This window comes from Dryobates pubescens, chromosome 13 (assembly GCF_014839835.1).
Source record: "Dryobates pubescens isolate bDryPub1 chromosome 13, bDryPub1.pri, whole genome shotgun sequence".
In the NCBI taxonomy this organism is placed as follows: Eukaryota; Metazoa; Chordata; class Aves; order Piciformes; family Picidae; genus Dryobates; species Dryobates pubescens.
This window is the reverse complement of record NC_071624.1, coordinates 18,325,378-18,346,577: the sequence shown is the minus strand read 5'-3', so window position 1 is coordinate 18,346,577 and position 21,200 is coordinate 18,325,378. Positions and strand designations below refer to the sequence as shown.

At 45.2% G+C, this 21,200-nt stretch overlaps 1 protein-coding gene across 1 annotated transcript; it reads left to right on the top strand.

Annotated features, from left to right (window-relative positions):
- The first annotated feature begins 662 nt into the window (after window positions 1–662).
- Window positions 663–21,132, top strand: CP (ceruloplasmin). The gene is made up of 19 exons (XM_009902382.2): window positions 663–855; window positions 3,750–3,994; window positions 4,676–4,888; window positions 5,395–5,568; window positions 6,239–6,493; window positions 7,669–7,834; window positions 8,776–8,915; window positions 9,718–9,855; window positions 10,463–10,674; window positions 11,570–11,720; window positions 13,065–13,277; window positions 14,184–14,391; window positions 16,610–16,749; window positions 17,225–17,353; window positions 17,925–18,031; window positions 18,655–18,871; window positions 19,558–19,697; window positions 20,172–20,334; window positions 21,035–21,132. Exons 1-19 carry the CDS (start codon window positions 701–703, stop codon window positions 21,103–21,105), a joined length of 3,237 nt encoding a protein of 1,078 aa, XP_009900684.2. The 5' UTR covers window positions 663–700; the 3' UTR covers window positions 21,106–21,132.
- The last annotated feature ends 68 nt before the right edge of the window (window positions 21,133–21,200 follow it).

Sequence of the window (21,200 nt, the reverse complement as noted above, 5' to 3'; positions counted from 1 at the left end):
CTGTCTGTGAGCAGCTCTTTCATCTCTAGCTGCATGTGCCACACTGGGCTAAAATTCCATCTCCAAGGGAGCTGTGGTGGGTTAGCAGAGCTTATCCACGTACACATCAGTGTGTCAGCTCTGCACTGACAGCAGTGACCTCAGTCCTCCCTTATCACCCTGTGTCACACCAGCAGAGGGGCAGCAGCAGGTCTGCAGGACAGGGCTAACCTTCCACAGCACAGGTAGCCCAGGGGAAAAGACTCTCAGGTAGAGCTTGTCTCAGGGCACTTCAAAAGTTGTGTTCTTGTGCCACACACCACAGACATTGTTTTCTCGGTAGCATACAGGCTCCAGAGTGATCAAGACAGTGAAAAAGTAATGAAGCCCAAGTCTGTAAATCCAGTTAAATCTGCAGCACTTGCAAGCCTCAGGATCTGCTCACAGTCTAAAGGCTAATTTGTGGGCTAGTGGGTTGGCAGAAATTGAAGAAATTCTTTGAAGATTATCTGAACTGACGAGGTTACCAGAAGCTTTTGTTTACTCTTGACACACACAGACATTGTGCAACATTTTATTGTATTCACCAAAGCAAACAGGAGCGGGAAGGGGGGAGGTAAGCAGGGTGGGAGGTGGGAGCAACAACAACTTATAAAAGGACATCTGATGTCCCTGTCCTGGGATTTTATTTCACATTTCCCACAAGGTTCATGAAAGGAAAATGAAGCTGCTCTTCCTAAGTTGCTTGCTATTTTCTTGCTGTTGCCAGTCTCAGGCAGTGAATAGGGAGTACTACATTGGCATCACAGAGACAGAGTGGAACTATGCTCCTGGCAATACCAATATCGTGTCTGGACAGCCTTTTGCAGCAGAAGAGTAAGTAAAACAGTTTGCACTGCTTGTGTTTTGATTTTACAGCACTGTCTGCCTTAGGTCTCCAAACCTGGTAAAGGCAGTGAAGTGAATCATCATACCCCTGCAGTGGATTTTTGGTCAGATGTATCAGGGAATTTGTATTGTTTTCCTGGCTTGCTTGAGAACTGCATTTGAATGCTCTGCTGATTAAAAGCACTGAAATATGCAGGGGGGTTATGGATTTGTTGCACTGACATGTTTACTGAGACTACAAAAAGACCCTGAATGTCCAATGATGTTTCATTTTGAATGGCTAAGAGGGCAGCCCTGAAGAGAAGGCTTTTGCTGGTATGTCTTTAAATATGGAAGTTTGACAGCTGTGAGACTCTCCTTTTGGGCACAGCTTCCTTTTTTAGACAGTTGCTGTTGGCATTGACTATTTCCAGGGCTGCAGCAACACAGCTGGGTCTCTCTGTCCACAGTGGGGGAGCTGGGCTGCTTCTTACAGGGCAAGGAGGGTGCAGAATGAGAGCAATAAGCAGGATGGGGAATAAGTATGGTGAGGAGGAGGGGAGCACCCTGAGGACATGAAAAATCCATTAAAAAAACTCAGCTATAGAAGGCATTAGAGAAATATTTGAGAGAGAAAAAATGCTCCTTCCTTCTATCTTTTTTTTCAGTGCCTTTGAAGTGAACTAGGACTATATTAAAATAAAAACAATGAAGAGAGAAAGCAGAAATTAGAAAAATCTCAAAATTATAGTTCTCATTTAGTCTGTAGATGAGGGATTAGAAGGTTTGCTGTAGTTTGTTTTCCCTAGTGAAAGCCAACAGTATCTCAGCCATAATCTGCCACTTCATTGGGCATGTGATGAAGCAACCAACTTCTTTGTTTTACTCATGAGCTGAGGGAAGTGTAAGACACTGACAGGGATTCAGCAGGCTAGTAAACTCTGGGAGCAAGGCACCTTGTCTGGAAATTGCAGGGCAGTGTTGTAATCCAACAAGCCAGCACTGTTCACTGCTTTGCTTTGCTCCATGGCAGTCTGCAACATGCTGAATGAATTTATTACTACTACTACTACTATTACTACTATTATTATCATTACTACTACTATTATTATTACTATTATTATTATTATTTCCCAGTGGTTGTATGCCTGCAAAGGAGCTGCTCCCTTTTATTGTACTTTTCATTTTCAGCTTCCCCAGTTTTTCTTCTCCTCATCTGTTCAATTATGAGGCTGTGCTTGCACAGAGCTTGGCATTTAGAGAGGAAGGGAAGAGTAGAGGGGGAAGAGTGCAGTGTACCTGCCAGAAGGAACTCTGCAATGAAATGGTAGCAGTTTAAACAGCCCATGAAGAGCCACAATGTTTGCATTTGATCTACTTTGTGGCTAAAGAGCTTCAGGCACACAGATTTCCAGTAACTCAGCCTTTGCAAGCTAAGTTTTTGCTCTCCAAGTTTCACGGAGCTCTGAACTGGCATTTTAATTACACTTCAGATCTGTTCTTGCCAAGGTACAAACAATCCTTCCCCACATGCTCAAACAATGCTCAGCTTTGTGGGAAACACTTCACATTTTGGGGCAGTGTCAGCTTGCTACACTGCTAGGAATATGAAACCCAACTGGACGTGTGGCTCACCATGTCAAATGAGAAACCAGGAGGCTGCACCACTTCTGCCCTGCCTCCCAAGATTGCCTCCTCCTGAAGTAGGTTTGCTTCCATAGCTACTTCTGTGATTGTGCAGAAGGATTTGTGGTTAAAGAGACTCTGAACTTAGGCTGACAGCAGCAGCCAGCAGCAGCACTATGGGTTTGAGCAGCCAGTGCTGGCAGTTTCTCTCACCACTGTGGTTAGCACTAATAACCACTTTTTCCACAAAGAGAACTCTGCTCAGAGAGCAAAATATCTAAATAAAGGTATCTGACCCTCAGCACAGGCAAAAGTTGCCTCCAAAGCTGTTCCCAGTAGATAGCTGCCAGAGAAACACAGTGAACCCTGGCCTGCATCTGGTGGTGCTTGGCCAGCATATGCAGGTTAGGTACAGGGTTCAGAGGTACTGATGCCACGTGCAGGAAATGCCACCTCCATCAGTCTCATTTCAGCTCCTGGCTTAGATTGTTTCCTTGCTAGCTAAGCTCTTGTGTTCTGTGTAGTTGTTCCATTAACTGAGGGGAGCAATGGTCCTGCAGTTAAAGCACCTGGTGACTGAGGAGGTCATTACAGATTCCCTGCTCTCATGTAACCTGCTTGTACACTCTTGGGCTGAATCTCTGAAAATGAGAGTTTATTAGGGCAAAGCCTTATGAAGCTCTGAGGCTGAGATCCTTCTGCATCAGTGGCTGGAGAGCAAAGCCTAGGGCTTCATCTCTCTCATTTCAGCAGTCTGCATGCCCACCACACCTCGTGCATACCCTGGACGTTAGCTGCACCTTGAGCTGCACCTGCTCCTGTCCAGACATGTTAAATGTATTTTACAGCTGAGAAGTCTGCCTCTCATTGCATTAGAACAAGAACTATACAGACAACATAATAGCATGGTGATGGAAACCATTGTTTTTAACAAGCCATGGAAAAAGTAGACAGCAGTTTAAGCATGCAAATACCAAAGTCCCAAGCAATAAGAACTATAATTTGCCTTGTCCACATGGTCTCCAATTTACCTGAAATGGTGTCAAATATCCTTATCTTCAGTCTACAAAATGAGTAGAAAAAAAAATCAGGTTGGGGCATAATATTTAACCTTTACCTGAGTCCTTAATTCCTTATAGTGGGAGATGTGCTTGCACCTAAACCCAGATACAGCACTGTGGAGGTCTGGTCTTTAGCTGAAACCCTACTAATTAACACCATTCCAATACAAAGTGAGGATCTGGCACTACAGATATGTTTGTGTATTTTCTTCACAGGCAGGCTGAAGTCTTTCTCAAGCAAGGACCACAGAGGATAGGAAGCACTTACAAGAAAGCTGTCTACACTCAGTATACCAGTCACTTATATGATGTGGTAGTTGAAAAACCTTCCTGGCTGGGGTTTTTAGGCCCCATCATTAAGGGAGAAGTTGGAGATTCCATTATTATTCACTTGAAGAACTTTGCATCCAGAAACTACACACTGCATCCACATGGTGTAAGATACACAAAGGAAAATGAAGGTAAGCTTCAGTCTGTTCTGTGCCAGAATTCAAGACATAGTCATTCCCCTAAGTGATATTCTCTCATTCAAGAGAAGGCTTGTCAAGTAAATAAAGGTTTAAACCAGGACCCAATAAATTTAAAACAGGAGCTAATAAGTTTGATCATTTTTTTGAAGAGTGGAATTCACAAAGGCAGCAAGTTTAGAACATTTCACCTGAAATAAGAGTATTTATGTTTCACCTGAAACAAGGGCATAAAGGGATGTGATAGATGGAGATATTGAGGATCAATGCTATCATGAAGAACCAGAATCATACAATGATTTGGGTTGGAAGGGATCTTAAAGAGCATTTAGTTTCAGCCTCCCTGCCATGGGCAGGGACACCTTCCACTAGCCCAGGATGTTTAAGGCCTCCTCCAGCCCAGCCTTTGACACCTCCAGGGAGAAGGCATCCACAACCCCCCTGGGAAACCTGTTCCAGGGTCTCCCCACCCTCACTGGAAAGAATTTATTCCTGATCTCCAGTCTCAATCTCCCCTCTTTCAGTTCAAAGCCATTGCCCCCTCATCCTATCACCGCAAGCCCTTGTCAAAAGTCCCTCCCCAGCTGTCCTGTTGTCAACTTTAAATCATGGAAGGTGCTATCCTGACACCATGTTGTGAATGTGTTTTAACGGTGGCTTTGTGGCATTCTTCAGGTGCTTTTTATCCTGACAACACCAAAGATTTGCAGAAGAGAGACGATGCTGTGAAGCCTGGAGGCCAGTACACTTACACATGGGATGTGACAGAAGATCAAGGTCCAGCTAAGGGAGATGCAGACTGCATAACCAGGGTTTACCACTCTCACATAGATGCTCCAAGAGATGTTGCCTCAGGGCTTGTTGGGCCTTTAATAATTTGCAGGAAAGGTAAACCATAAATAAATAAGTTAAATAAATACATATGCAAGGTGATTGATGATGGCTGTTTAGTTTACTGCAAAATAATTTAGTGGGAGGGGAGAAGATTGCAGTTAATTTTGGTACAGCAGCTTCTTGTCCTCTCAGTCAGCTTCCTTTCAATAGGACAGGAAGGCTTTTTGGTTTGTGTGACAGCAAATCGAAGTTTGCCTACAAATCCACGTGGGTGAGCTGTGCTCAAGGCACTCATGCAAAAGCAATGTGTAAGTACTGGTGTGAGAGGCAGATTTGCTATAATCTTATCACAGGCAATATTTAGTCTTAGCAAATTTGTTCTAGAACAGCTATCAACCCCCATTTCTGCTTTCTGGGTGTTTGGGAGTTTGTGAACACTGACACCCAAGGAAAGTGGCAAAATAGGAAGAAAGCATTGACCAGCCCCACTGATCCTGCACTTAAATGGCAAGATGATGGCATTTGCCAGAGACTCTGAATACCCCACTTCTTTTTTTCAGGTACAATGGTTGAGAGCAGTGCTGAACACTTTGATGCTGAATTTATCCTTATGTTTTCTGTGATGGATGAAAATCTCAGCTGGTACCTAGAGGACAATATCAGGACATACTGCTCTGAGCCTTCCAAAGTTGACAAAGATGATGAAGATTTCCAGGAGAGCAATAAAATGCACTGTGAGAGAATGTTTTGTTACAGTTGCTTTGTAGTGATATGGTGAAGGAGTATTTTTGAGTGTTGTCTCTTTTAAGGCAAGATGTAAATAATAGGGGTTTTAAGCAGAGCTTTTTCTTGGAGGATTAAGAAAGATCATTTTAAATAAGGAAAAAGAAGCAAAAAGCAAAAAAGAGATGGCAAGAGCTACACAATCAATCCTTTGGAGTCATGATATGAAATACTTTCCCAGGCACTCTAAACAGACTCATGTTACTTTGTTCTGTTTCTTAGTCCTGAGCTCTGTACCATAATATCACATTTCAGAAAAGCAGATTTATTGTATCAACAAAGAAGATACCTGATCTAGTTGAGGATGGATGCCTCTGCTTACTGCAGAGGGGGTTGGACTAGATCACCTTTAGAGGTCTTCCAATCCAATCCTTCCAATCCACCCTTCCAATCCAAACCATTCTGTGACTCTATGACATGGATGGCAGAATTATAGCAGGAACTGCTGGTCATGCAGGTGGTTGTACAGGGGGAGGATGTGTCTGACTTGTGCTCACTTTCAAAGGTGTGGAGTCTTATTTTGAGCCTCTGCCAGTTTTGAAGAACAAAGCAGTGTTTCTATGACACCTGCTTTTGAAGCAAAGATCCTAAGGTAACTGTTCCAAATACCATTTCTTTTAGCAATCAACGGCTACATGTATGGATACCTTCCAAACCTCACCATGTGTGCAGAAGATAAGGTAAAATGGCATCTCTTTGGCATGGGTAATGAAGCTGACATCCATTCAGCCTACTTTCATGGACAGACCTTAATAGAAAGGCATCATCGAGTCGACACCATCAGCCTCTTCCCAGCCACATTTGTTGATGCTGTCATGATTCCAAGGAGTCCTGGGGAATGGCTGCTCAGCTGCCAAGTGAATGACCACATTGAAGGTACAGAATGGGTTCCAGTGATCTGAATGCTTTTAACTTGAGCTAGCAGTTTACTGAGTCACTTCAGCAGTGTTCCTGAGCTGGTAGTATGCCAGCTGATGATATTCTCCTCTAGGTAACAAAACAATTGAAATAACCAAAATGCCCAGGAGTGTACTAGATGGGCTTGAGCCATGGAAATCAAGGAAATTCTTCTCTGTAATGGAAATTATTAACAGTTGGCAGCAAGTCTCCCAGCTGTACTTTTGAAGGCCTCAATTTTAGACAAACAGCAGCATGATGTTTGCCTCATACTGGAGTTGACTAATCAGAGTTTTCTGTTTGCCAATAAAAAAGTTGACAAGGGGCACAGGATAGGCAGCCTTACTTGCCTGCTGACAAAGACATGTTGTGGCAGATGCATTAGCTAATAAGCAGAGATGATCTGCATTTCCCTTCCCTCTCTCTTCCTTTTTCCAGTATTTGATAACCATATGAAATACTTAGAAGCTAATTTGCCATGGTCTGTAGCCCTCTAAGTAAGTCAGAGAAATAATTTGTCACATAAGTGGGAAGGAACAGAGAAATTAGAATGATTTCACAACATCTGGAACTTCTGATATTAAAGGGAGTGTGTTTAACCTGCACAGTCAACCACACTGAGGTTGTAAGTTTTGAAACAGCTATCACACCAAGCACTATCCTGGCATGATTGAAGGATCCCAGGCAAGACTTGAATGCTACAAGTTGGCTTAATCCATTGTATCCCCCTCCAGCAAGCAGATTTACTGACAGACCTTTCTCCTAAGGTGCAAAGCCACAGGGGGTTTCACAAGTAAGATGTTGATCAGATTGAGAGGGAAGATGGGCAGCCTGGTGGCACCTGGCCTCAGCTGAAGTGCTAACCAACAGTGCTGTTTCCACTCCACCCTAACTCCTGTTGTCAGTCACAGCTTTACAAGCAGAATGCACTGTACCTAACCTGCCTGCCAAGTGTAAATACCACGGATGGGTTTCTGCATCCTAGCTCAGCTGCCATGCAGTCTGTTATATCCTTTCCATTTGTGATTTGCGTGTCCATCAATGGTATGGGAGTTCTCCAGGGAAGAGAAGAGCTACTTGAAAGCAGGGAAAGAGAAAAGAAAGTATAGTTCTTTCTCCCCTGTTTTCTCTACCTCCTCGGTTTTTCTCCCCAGGTGGTATGCAGGCCCTTTTTAAAGTGAGAGATTGCAGGAAATCCCTGAGAGATCACGATGAGAGCACAAAGATAAGACAGTATTTCATTGCTGCTGAAGAGGTCATCTGGAATTACGGCCCCTCTGCAATGAACCATTTCACAGGGCAAGAATTAATCGCTGACAGGTAAATGCTTCCACTTAAAGAAGTTTCACTTTCCAAGCAGGACAGATACAAACATGCTAAACCATGTGAGCCATGTGGTGAGTCTGACTTTCAAGCCGAATTTCCCATTGTCCTCACCTCTGCTTAAATACTAATGCTAAGATAAATATCAGGCCACATGAGGTCTATTGTTTTCCCGGCTGTAATCTTGCTGTAGTGTTAGCAGTGTCACTGGGATGGAGATGAATTGCAATGCCATATGTAGGCTGAGACCTCCGATGATTCAATCTGGTTGATTACTCTGAGTTAAAGAACAAAGCCAGGAATTCATGACCATCTTCTGAGCTGCTGAGAGCCATGCTAATGGCACCTCATCTAGCAAACAACTTGCAAGAGGCAGCTTTCCCCTTTGTTCTGTGGTTAAGATAGTAAAAGAGCTGGGGCAAATCATTGAATACATTGATTCCTCAGGTTTTCATCTGTAAGTTAAAGAATATTTACCTACTCCACAGGGGACAAGGCACAGTTCATTGAACAGTGATTGTGAAACCCTAAAAGGTCCTTTCTTTCAAGAATAAAAAGGGAGACTGAAACGTGTAGGCTGAATCTTCCCTCTTTCTATTTAGGTGTTCATGTTCTTGGTGTTTGTACCCACTGTTGTTGAATCAGTTGTAGAGTGTCAACTTCAGGTTACAAAATACTGACTAGAAACCACTGTTGATGAGTCTCTAAGCATGCTGGGTTATAAGCGTGATACAGCACAGTGCCTTAAAAAGAGCTCAGTGAAGGATAATGCATTCCAGCACATCTTCATATAGGACTGCAAGTATGTGGCCAGGGCACTAAAAGGAGCACCAAAACACAAACTGCACATCAAAATAGGGTCAAGGACCTGACTGCCTTTATAAATGTGAGCATTATGACTTGAACTGTTGTCCTCTGTTGCCATTTCTGTTCCACAGTGATTCTCGTGTATTCTTTGAGCAAAGTGAGACAAGGATTGGTGGCTCTTATAAAAAAGCCATTTACAAAGAATACACAGATGGGTCCTTCACTGTCCATAAAAAAAGACTCATGGAGGAAGAACATCTTGGACTCTTAGGTAACATACCTACAATTCTTTTAAGTCAAAAGATTTATGAGAGTAAGCTATCACTTCCACTGGCTGGCCAACAGTGGCCCTCCATCTCCAAGGGAGGGACTCAGCTCTCCCTGCCTCCTGCAGATCCTGGTGCCTGTGGCTTCCTTCAAGAGACACCCCATGGTGTAAGAAAGCTCTTGAAGGCAGTGCTGTGGTGCTACCCTTCTTGCCTGTGGGAGTATGCCATGATATATGAAGGTCAGGCTCTGAATTACAGGGCCAGGCTAGGCAGGTCTAGTCCTATTTATAACCTGGCTTCTTCTGGCATGGCTCTGAGCTGAGTTTGATGTTGATGCTAACATCTGTAGGACACTTTCCAAAGGGAGGAACTGTACTGCATGGCACTGGCTCTCCATGAGGAATTGGGAATGGACCAGTCCAGTTGCTGCTAGGCTGCCATGTGGTTCAGGCCAGTTACCAGGGACCTGGTCTGTGTCCATGTAGACCCAGCGGCAGCTCCCAGTGCAGCAGGTGAAGCATCCAGCCATTGATTGCTATAAGCTTGTGGTGATCTTAAAGAGAAGTTCTTCACAGAGAGAGAGATTGCCCATTGGAAGGGGCTGTCCCAGGGAGGTGGTGGGGTCGATGTCCCTGGAGGTGTTTAAGAAAAGCCTGGATGAGGCCCTTAGTGCCATGATTAGTTAGGGTTGGATGATCATTTGGACTTGATGATCTTGGAAGTCTCTTCCAACCTGGTTGATTCTGTAGTGTGCACATCACTTGATAGAAACATCCTGTCATTAGCCCACATGCTCTTTTCCAGGGCCTGCTATCAAGGCTGAGGTGGGAGAGCGCATCAGGGTGACCTTCCGGAACAACGCCAGCCGCCCGCTGAGCCTCCAGCCCCACGGCGTCAGCTACCGCAAGGCCCACGAGGGAGCTGCCTATGGTGCCTCCAGAGGTGTGCCTGGGGGCAGGGACCCGGCAGCACCCCAGGGCAAGCTGCCAGCACCTTCACCTCTTGAAGGGGATCAAAGGCTACACTTTTGTCCAGTTCTGGGCCACTCAATTCAAGAAAGATGTTGAGCTGCTCAAACATGTCCAGAGAAGGGCAACAAGGCTGAGGAGCGTCTGAGGGAGCTGGGGGTGTTTAGCCCGGAGAAGAGGAGGCTCAGGGGAGACGTCATTGCTCTCTACAACTACCTGAAGGGAGGTTGTAGCCAGGTGGGGGTTGGTCTCTTCTCCCAGGCAACCAGCACCAGAACAAGAGGACACAGTCTCAAGCTGTGCAGAGAGAAGTTTAGGCTTGATCTTAGAAAGAAGTTCTTCCCAGAAAGAGAGATTGCCCATTGGAATGGGCTGCCCAGGCAGGGGGTGGGGTCAGCATCCCTGGAGGTGTTTAAGAAAAGCCTGGATGAGGCACTTGGTGCCATGGGCTGGTTGATTAGTTAGGGTTGGGTGATCGGTTGGACTTGATGATGATCTTGGAGGTCTCTTCCAACCTGGCTGATTCTGTGAAATAAACAGTGCTCATTAGGTACCTTTACAACCTTTGATTTCTCCAATAGGCACTGAATCTCCAGCCTCTCATGTGAGCCCTGGTGCTACATTTACCTACGAGTGGGATGTGCCAGAAGATGTGGGCCCCACAGAGCAAGATCCAGACTGTTTAACTTGGATTTATTACTCAGCTGTGGATGCCGTCAGAGACACCAATTCTGGACTCGTGGGTCCTCTCCTGGTGTGCAGGAAGGGAGCTCTTCATCCTTCTGGGAAACAGGTCAGTCAAAGAAGAAGAAAGGATCACAGGATGTTAGGGGTTGGAAGGGACCTACAGGGATCATCCAGTCCAACCCCCCTGCCAGAGCCAGAGCATAGAATCCAGCACAGGTCACACAGGAACACATCCAGATGGGTGTTGAAAGTCTCCAGGGAAGGAGACTCCATAACCATTCTGGGCAGCCTGTTCCACTGCTCTGTGACCCTCACAGTGAAGAAGTTCATCCTGAGGTTGAGGTGGAACCTTCTGTGCTGTAGTTTATATCCATTGCCCCTTGTGCTATCACAGGGTGCAACTGAGCAGGGCCTGTCCCCTGCCTCTTGACACCCAGATAGTTATAAACATTTATTAAATCCCCTCTCAGCCTTCTCTTCTCCAGACTAAGCATTTGTATCATTGTAGCTGAATCTACTTTATCCTTCTGAATTGTGCCCCCAGGGTCTGCCACATTCATGACCACTCAAGCACTACCTGCTCTCCACATGGCAGTCTCATCCATGTGCTAAGAAAGTGGGTTTGAGTTTTGGCTTTGTTTTTTTAAAAGAGCAAAATCAGTCTGGCTCCAGCTGGGCAGAGTCTGTATTGTGAAACCACCCCTGGAGCCCAGGGCTGAGGGACTTGGTGAGAATGAGTAGAGAAATGCAGAGACGTTCAAGCCCAAAACACACATTCATTGCCAGAGGTGGCTCCTGCTAGGAGAAGGAGTATTAGCAGCAGAGGTCGAGTCACCAGCCACAGCAATTAGACATTCTCAGAAGGAAATATCCATGCATGCATCTGCCCTACTTTGTGAATGATACTCATCAATTATTGCACAGAGTAACTTATTAGGGTTTTTTCCTGACATGTACTATTAACTCCTTTCTGTTTGCCTTGGTGCTTTTCTTCCCAACAGAAAAATGTGGACATGGAGTTTTTTCTACTTGCTACAGTATTTGATGAGAACCTGAGCTGGTACTTGGATGAGAATATTTTGATGTTTACACTAAATCCTGATAAAATTGACAAAGAGGATGAAGACTTCCAAGAGTCTAACAAAATGCACTGTAAGAAAAGTATTAGCTAGCCAAATATTGATTTCTAGAACAAGATTTGGAGCCCTGGACACTGTACAGTGGCAGTGTCACACTTCATTCCACTGGGAAGAAAACCATGTTTGAGTGCAATTCAGCTTCAGCCAAGTGTGGTGCATATCATGCCAGCTGTTAACATCTTGCATGACAGTTGAGCATTTAGCACTGTTGTGGTACCACTCTGAGCACAGAGGGGGAGGAATTAAGTCTGTAGCCAGTGTGCAACCCCTAGAAATGCAACCAGGCAGCAAGAGAAAACTGACCTCTGCCCTACAAGTGATGCAGCAGGAAGTAGGGCTTCTGCCAAATCACAGACTGGTTGAGAGTTGGAAGGCAACTCTATCTGGTCCAACCCCCTGTTGAAGCAGGGTCACCCAGAGCTGGTTGCCCAGGACCATGTCCAGATGGCTTTTGAATGTCTTCAAGGATGGAGGGAGACTCCACCACCTCCCTGGGCATTCAGTGCCACTGTTTGGTCACCCTCACAGTGACAGAGTGTTTCCTGATGTTCAGAGGCAACCCCCACTGTGTGTCAGTGTGTGCCCATTGCCTCTGGTCCTCTCCCTGGGCACCAAAGAACCTGGCTTCATCTTCATTCCACCCTCCCTGCAGGGATTTGTACACATTGATGAGGTCCCCTGCGCCTTTTCTTCCCCAGGCTGAACAGTTGTAGGGCTCTCAGCCTTTCCTCACAGGAGAGAGAGTTCTTGTCCTGTCATCATCTTTGTGGCCCTCTGTTGGACACTTTCCACTATGTTCAGATCTCTCTTGCACTGGGGAGACCAGCACTGGACACAGCATTCCAGGTGTGGCCTCATCAGTGCTGAGGAGAGGGGAAATATCCCCTTTTCTGACCTGCTGGCTGTACTTGGCTTAATGCAGTCCAGAACACCTTCACCTTCTTTTCAGCAAGGACAGATTTCTGGTTCATGTTCAACTTGGTGTTTACCACAACACCCAGGTCCTTTTCTGCCAGACTGCTTTTCAGCTCCCTGTGACTGAAGAGCAGCTGCAGTATGACATCCATCATCTGCTGGGACCACTCCTCCTACTGGTACCCTGCTTACTTGATGGGTGTAAAGCAGTGGAAGTTCCAGCTGGTCCAGTCAGCTACCTGTGCTTTAGGCACTGGGTTTTTGAGGTTGTTTTGCTTGAACTGTTTCTCTATAGCTTGGCTAATGTGATAATTTATTATGGATGTTTCTGTCAGTCTGAGGCATCCCTTCCTTCTGAGATAGGAATTCTTTCATCTGTAGTGCAGAAGTAAGGAATGTGCTAATCAAAGTGGGGTTTTTTCCTTCCTCAAATCTTCTACAGCCATCAATGGTTATATGTATGGAAATCAGCCTGGCCTGGAGATGTGCAAAGGCAGTGTGGTGTCCTGGCATTTGATGGCCTTGGGGACAGAAGTTGATGTCCATGGGATATACTTTTCAGCAAACACATTCACAGCTAAGGGGACAAGAAGGGATACAGCAAATCTGTTTCCACATACATTTCTGACAGCTGTCATGAAGCCTGATGCTGAAGGTAAATGTCTTGGGGGAAAAAAATCCTGTTACTGGTTTAGAAGCTGTTTCCCTATGAACATTTTATGCTTAGAGACAGGTTTTAAACAGCAGGTGTGTTGATCCTTTGGGTGCTAAAACTGTGTCTGAAGGGCTGCAAACAACTTGTGTTCATAGGATGTAAGTTCTTTATGCTAAAGCCTTGATTTTCCTGGCTTCTGCATGTGCTGAACTTTATTACTACAGGAAGCCATAGAATGGCTTGGGTTGGAAGGGACCTCCCAAGGTCATCCAGTCCAACACCCTACAGTCAGGAGGGATATCCTCTATTAGATCAGGTTGCTCAGAGCCCTGTCAAGCCAGACCTTGAATATATCCAGGGAAGGGCCTCAACCACCTCCTTGGGCAACCTGTTCCAGTGTTCCACCACCCTCATGGTACAGAACTTGTTGCTGACATCCAGTCTAAGTCTCCTCTAATTTCAAACAGTTGCTCCTCATCCTATAGTGATAGGCCTTTGGAAACAGTCCCTCTGCAGCCCTCTTGTAAGTCCCCTTCAGGAAGGATGCTGTTAGGTCTCCCTGGAGCCTTCTCTTCTCCAGGCTGAACAACCCCAGCTCCCTCAGCCTGTCCTCTTAGGAGAGGTGCTCCAGCCCCTGGATCATTTTCATGGCCTCCTCTGGACCTGCTCCATCAGGTCCCTGTCCTTGTGTTGAGGGCACCAGAGTTGGATGCAGTATTCCAGGTGAAGTCTCATCAGAGCAGAGTGAAGTGGCAGAATCCCCTCTCTCCAGCTGCACACCACACAAAGAATTTGGATGTCATATGAGCAATATCCTGTGGCTCAGTCAGTGTAGGTAGGACAATGTCAAGATCTACCAGTCACAAACTTTTGTCCTCAAGTCTTTGTTTGTTGTACAACATCTAGGAGTTTTTGAAGTGTCATGCCTGACAACAGATCACTACAGAGGGGGCATGAAGCAGAAGTACAGAGTGAAACAATGCCATTGGTGGAACGTGGATGTATCCATGTATCTGCATGAGAAGACCTACTACATTGCTGCAGTGGAAGTTGAGTGGGACTACTCTCCCAACAGGACATGGGAATTGGAGCGCCATCAATACCACGAGGAAAGGTACTTTGGGACATGCATGAGGCAGAACATGCAAAGGAGCAACTCACTTATCCTCTGGGCTGTTCCTCCTCCAGGTGTTTCTAGACACAATTCCTTTGCATTCCATATATATATATACACACACATATTTTAGGGCTCACTTCAATTTGTGGCCTTTCTCCATGTTGTCCTGTAGCTGTTAGCCAGACAGCATTCACAGAATGGTCCAACCAGCCAAGATACCACCCAGAGGAGCTCAGTCCCAGCAAGGAGGCCCAGCCACCACCCGTGGATGATATTGGAGGAGTCAATCAATCATTGCCCTAACAACCGGGGGGCCACCAGGCCCCCCGGCCTTTGTTGTCACCACCACCATCACCCAGTGTGCACCAGGGGCACTCACCAGTGATGAGAGGAGGATCCCTCAGCCCAGATGGGCTCAGCTTGGGGCTTCTGCCTTTCCTGAGGGGGATTAAATAGGGGAATGGGTGGGGAAGGCAAAGTGACCACACCTGGGGTGGGAGGAGGCTCCAACAGAGCCCAGGTGCTGTGGGTTTGAGGGGAAAAAGAGGGAAAATGTGGTGGTGAAGGACTTCTGGGGTGTCAGGGAGGGATAGGACTAGGGGGAATGGAAAAAAAAACACTAGGAATGGGTAGACTCAGATTGGATGTTATGAAGAAATTCTTCCCCATGAGGGTGGTGAGATGCTGGAACAGGTTGCCCAGGGAGGTGGTGGAAGCCTCATCCCTGGGAGTTTTTAAGGCCGGGCTGGATGTGGCTCTGAGCAACCTGCTGTAGTGTGGTGTCCCTGCCCATGGCAGGGGGGTTGGAACTGGATCATCCTTTAGGTCCCCTCCAACCCCAACAATTCTATGATTCTAAAACAATTATGCAGTTTAGGCTGGATGTTAGGAAGAAATTCTTCACAGAAAGAGAGACTGGCCTTTGGAAATGGCTGCCAGGGAGGTGGTGGAGTCACCATCCCTGGAAATGTTTGAAGTAAGACTGGATGAGGCACTTGGTGCCATGGTTTAGCTGATTAGATGGTGTTGGGTGATAGGTTGGACTTGATCTTGAAGCTCTTTTCCAACCTGGTTAATTCTGTGATTCTGTGAACATAAATCTTCTGTAGGGCAGCTGCAGATTAGCACAAATCCCAGGCAGTGCTCAGAGATGGTGTTGAAAGCCCTGCTGAAGTCAAGGTAGACAGTGTCCACTGCCCTCCCCTCATCTATCCAGTGTTGTCCTCATAGGAGGCTATCAGGTTAGTCAGACATGCCTTCCCCATGATGAATCTATGCTGACTACGTCTGATACCCTTCTGCCAGGCCAAGCTCTCAGCATTCTCTCAAATGCTGCACAGCCTTTGTGGTGTGGGGTTTTAACCTTCCAGCTGAAGAGAAGCCTCCCAACTTAACAGGATCATTTTCAGTTTGAAGATAGCAGTTGCCTATGAGATTGGGTTCAGAAGATGATTTTTGTTTGATGGTTAATTGACACAGCTGCAAAAGATGTTTTTAAATACATGAATAAATGTACAATATATTCTTATCTTTTCCTCTTCCCCTTTTCCTTTTCTTTCTTTTCCTGTCTTTTTTCCTTTTTTATTTTCTATTTTCCTTTCCCTTTTCCTTTTTCATTTTCTACTTTCCTTTTCCTTTCCCCTCGTTTCCCTTCCCCTTTGTCCTTTTCCTTTTTTCCTCTTCTCCTTTGCCTTTTTTCCCTCTTTTTTCCCTCTCCTTTTTTCCCTCTCTTCCCTTTTTCCCCCTCTCCTTTTTTCCCTCTCTTCCCTTTTTTCCCCTCTCCTTTTTTCCCTCTCTTCCCTTTTTCCCCCTCTCCTTTTTTCCCTCTCCTTTTTTCCCTCTCCTTTTCCTTTTCCCTTTTTTCCTTTTCCCTTTTTTCCTTTTCCCTTTTTTCCTTTTCCCTTTTTTCCTTTTCCCTTTTTTCCTTTTCCCTTTTTCCTTTTCCCTTTTTTCCTTTTCCCTTTCCCTTTTTTCCTTTCCCTTTCTTCCTTTTCCCTTTTTCCTTTTTCTTTTTTCCTTTTCTTGTCCTTTTTCTTTTTTCCTTTTCCCTTTTCACTTATTTTCCTCTTTTTTTTTAATTTTTATTTTTATGTTTCTATTTTTTCTTTTATCTTTCTCCTTTTTTTCCCTTTTCCTTTTTGTTTTTCTCTTTCCCTTCTTTCCCCTTTCCTTTTCCTGACTTTTCTTCCTTCTATTTTTTTCCCCCACCCCCTAGCCCTGGCAATCCATTTTTAAGTAAAGAAGACAAATTCATTGGCTCCAAGTACAGAAAGGTGGTGTACCGTGAGTACACTGACCAGACATTCAGTACCCCCAAAACCAGAACAGAGGAGCAGCAGCACCTGGGAATTCAAGGTATAGTCATCATGAAGTTCAGTTTTGAAACTGGGGAAAAATTCAGTGAAACAGATCAGAACAAAAAGATACTATTGGAATAACACAGAGTAGAGTTCTACCCACACAAAGTGCCTAAACCTTCATGGAATTGCTACTTGGATTGTGGTGCTTCCCTTGCAAGATCACACTGCTTCCTCTAAAAGGCAGAACCCTTCTGGTTTGCTGCCTGATCACAGGTCATTGTTTTCAGCCAGCATAAACATCCAAATTGGCCTCAAAATGTACAGTTGGTGCTCAGAGCTTTGGAGACTTTGGCCTCTCCTGAGATGCCTCACATCAGCTACTCCAGCTGGCATCTCACAGTGAGTGACATCCATGCAGAGCTTTCAGCTGAATTAAAAGCCATTATTGTGTAGCTGAACACAACAAACTGTGTCTCTCTCACCTCTGACCTTTTGTAAAACCAAGTTCATCTTTCTTTTGCATCCAACAGGGCCACTGCTTATGTCAAATCTTGGCGATAAGATTAAGATAGTTTTTAAGAACTTGGCATCGAGACCTTATTCAATACATGCCCATGGAGTGAAAACAGACAGTTCTCTTGTTCCTGTGACTAACCCAGGTATCAAAAGCATCCTTGTTGATTCCCAGCAGGTAACAGCAAGCCTTCTAGAAAGGCTTAGCAAGCTCTCATTTTACCTAGTGGGAAAGAGTAAAGGTTTGTTTGTTTATTTTTACCTCAGGTTCTTCAGTTCTTGATGCTGATTATGACAATAACTGGCCCTGCTAACTAAGCTGTGCATTCTAGCCCTTGACGTGACAGATCAGTAATCTTAGTGACACAGTGTTGCTGCACCTTTCCTGAAAGCAGAGATTGGGCTACATGGCAGAGAACAGCTTAGGCCAGCTGTGGTACCAGCTCCTCTGCAGTCTGCACAAAGATACAACTGGTTTTATTGAGTATGGCAGACTGGGCACTGCAGCCACACACAAAATCAACCCCAAAAGATTGTGAGGAAGAGTCAGAGATCTACAGAAGGGAAATAACAATAAGGCAGCCAGTGCAGTAATAGGGAAGGGGAAGGTAAAGACCAACATAAGCTCAAAACGAAGCTAAAGCCTATTTCAGGGTAACCTCTTATAAGTCAGCACACAGAGAACTTCTAAAATGCATCAATGTTTATTTAATTCAGGTGAAACCAAAGCATATGTCTGGAAAATCCCAGAGAGATCCAGTTCTGGGAGAGGAGACCCACACTGTATTGCATGGGCATACCATTCCACAGTGGACATCATTAAGGTATTCACCAATCACAACTTCAACAGATAGTGAGCAGCTGAGTCTAGGTGAGAAGTTGGAGCAGATGATCTCTAGGGTCCCTTCCAACCTGAGCCATTCAATGATTCTATCACATTCTTACAGCAAAAGGGAGATGAGTTTGAAGCTCTTCCTTCATTCTGTGTCAGGTCATTCCCCATTACCATAGTACCTTCAAATTTATATGGGTCTTGAATCATGCAAGAAAGTCAAGGCAGAAATTGAGAGTCACAGCCTTTTGTGTTCCTGCTCCCTGGTTCTTCTGCTGTTGGTATAATCACCTCTCACACAATTAGAAGTGGGCAGATTCAGATTGGATGTTAGGAAGTTCTTCCCCATGAGGGTGGTGAGACACTGGCAGATTGCCCATGGAGGTGGTGGAAGCCTCATACCTGGAGGTTTTGAAGGCCAGGTTGGATGTGGCTGTGAGCAACCTGCTGTAGTGTGAGGTGTCCCTGCCCATGGCAGGGGGGTTGGAACTGGATGATCCTTGAGATCCCTTCCAACCCTAACAATTCTATGATTCTCTGTTTCATGTCTGGCATAACAAGGGCTTCTGCTTAGTCCCATCTTGCTTTGATATGATGTTTCACTTGTCATTTCAGGACACTTACAGTGGATTGATAGGCACCCTTGTTGTGTGTCACAAACATTATTTGCCATCATTTCATACTAAAAAGAAAGTTCAGTTTGCTCTTCTTTTTATGATTTTTGATGAAAATGAGTCATGGTACTTGGATGAAAACATTAAAACCTATTCTACCAACCCTCAACTTGTTGACAAAGAGGATGAGGAATTCCTTGAAAGTAACAAAATGCACGGTGAGTTTCCCAGTTTTGGCCACGGAACTCTGGGAAGTCTACAGAATTGTAAATTATCTATTGGAAAGCTTTGCACAGAAGTTCAGCTTCCTCCTCTCCTCTGCATTTTCAGCTCCAGGGTGGAAGGCCTGAGAAAGTTCACTCAAAGCCATTTGAAACACTGCTCGTGCCACCAAATGACTTGGTTTTGGTGGGGGATTTGTTTGCTTTGGTGGGGTTGGGGAGGGTTTGTTTATTTGTGTTGTCTGCTTTAGTTTGCTTTGGTTTGTGTTTTTTTTTTAATCTGTTGTGAAAGAGTGGTCCCACCTTGAAATTCTGAGGAGAGAAAGAGTGAAAATGGGAGGGGAAATAAGCACACAGATGTTGTAGCTAAGGTGGGAAGGCAATGATCATCCCCAAAACCTGGCCTCTTTACAAAGAGCCGCAGGAAATGCAGTACTGACAACAGTGTACAGCAAGGAACTTCTCCTTCAACCCCCTCTTACTTTCTAGTTAACTCTGGCATCTAACCAGACCCAGCCCTGGAGGGGTTTATATACCAGAATATGCTTTGCTTTTATATACCACCCCAAGCCATTCCTTTTGCCTGGCCCTGGCTTTCAAATCTTGTGTTCTAATAACATTTATACAATGAACAAAACACTAACCCTTCTTTGTTTTCTGCCTTGTTCTTCCCCTCTTTTTAGCCATTAATGGAAAGGTGTTTGGAAATCTCCATGGTCTGACTATGCATGTTGGGGACGCAGTAAGTTGGTATTTGATGGCAATGGGCAACGAAGTAGACATTCACACAGCACACTTCCATGGGCACAGCTTTGACTATAAGGTAAGAGATCCTTTTCCACTCAGTGCCTGCTGTGTAAAAAGGAGAGGGAGATCAAGTGTACCATGGGCTGTAAGCTCTGGTGAAAAGTCTGACACTGCAATCTCAAACCAGGTTTGTAATTTGATCTTAAAGGTTTTGTCACAAACCTGTCTCTGATCAACATACAAGAGAGAGTCTACCTGCTAGAGCACTTGCTGAGCAGAGGCCTCACAGCTTGCTTTCACAAGGTAGCTGTGAACTTTCCTGGCTGTAGCAAGACAGCAACAGTAATTTTCTTTGTCTCCACTTAGCTGCTAGTTTATTACTCTTATAAGTATGAACTAGATGCACAAAGTGGAGCTTCTGTAGAAATTACATACAGGAGATGTCTTTTCACTCAACTGATGAAGAACTTTGGTGGGAATATGGATAGCTGAAATGACTGCAATCTGGTAACAGTGCAGTGTTTAACCATTGCTTCTTTTTGTCCTGAAGCAAACAGAGGTTTACAGGTCAGATGTCTTTGATCTGTTCCCTGGGACATTTCAGACTGTGGAAATGACCCCTCAGAACCCAGGCACCTGGCTGCTGCACTGCCATGTCACTGACCACATCCATGCAGGCATGGAAGCAACCTACACAGTGCTGCCAAAGGAAGGTAGGAGCTCATCTCTGTAAGTGATGCTCATTATGTTTAGAGCTGTAGAATGAGGCTCACAGACAGGCCAGCCTGCTCACAACCAGTTCAGACACCCATCAGTATTTCATGGCTTAATATTGCTGTCTGGAGGCCAGAGTGCTGCAAGCCACCTGACCGTACTTGCCTCAGCACTGCTGCTCAGAAAGCAGAAGCAGGTAGAGGACTGGATGTTCACTAGCCCTTCTGCTTCCTATCAGTTGCATTTAAATAACAGATTTTAGAAGAATTCTTCATGAGACAAGAGTGTTTCTGTACCCAAGGAGTGGGTCAGACCCCCTACTCAATCCTCATTTAAAACACAAAGAACAGCTGGTAAATAAAGCTGAAGTCACCAGCCCTAGCAGTTAAAGCACTGCAGAACTGGAATGGTGGTTTCTTTCTGAAGGACATGTGGTGGTGAAACACTGGAACAGGTTGCCCAGGGAGGTGGCTGAGGCCCCTTCCCTGAAGATATTCAAGGTAAGACTCAACAAGGCCCTGGGCAGCCTGAGCTAGTTGGGGATGTCCCTGCTGACTGCAAGGAGGTCAAACTGGATGAGCTTTGGAAGTCCCTTCCAGCCTGGATCATTCTCTGATTTCTTCTGGACTCTGCTGTCCATGTGCATAGACTCTTCCTTCGATGAAATGTGTGTAACAAAAGCTATTTCCCCCCTCACAGACAAACAGTCCTTGTTCTCAAGACTATTCCATCAGTTCCAGTGCAACAGGACAGCAGACACACGGGAATGATGAACACACGCTGCCACACTGAGTTTCCAAGGCCTACCTTCAGTGAAGCGTTTCTTGAGCACTGCCATCTCCTGCACAATCATCTCCATGGCTGC

Excerpts from the sequence above, each read along its gene's own strand:
- CP (XM_009902382.2), top strand. The coding sequence starts at position 701 with ATGAAGCTGCTCTTCCTAAGTTGCTTGCTATTTTCTTGCTGTTGCCAG. Across the intron at positions 856-3,749 it reads CAGCCTTTTGCAGCAGAAGA|GCAGGCTGAAGTCTTTCTCA; the intron begins GTAAGTAAAACA and ends TTTTCTTCACAG. Across the intron at positions 19,698-20,171 it reads GGCACAGCTTTGACTATAAG|CAAACAGAGGTTTACAGGTC; the intron begins GTAAGAGATCCT and ends TTTGTCCTGAAG.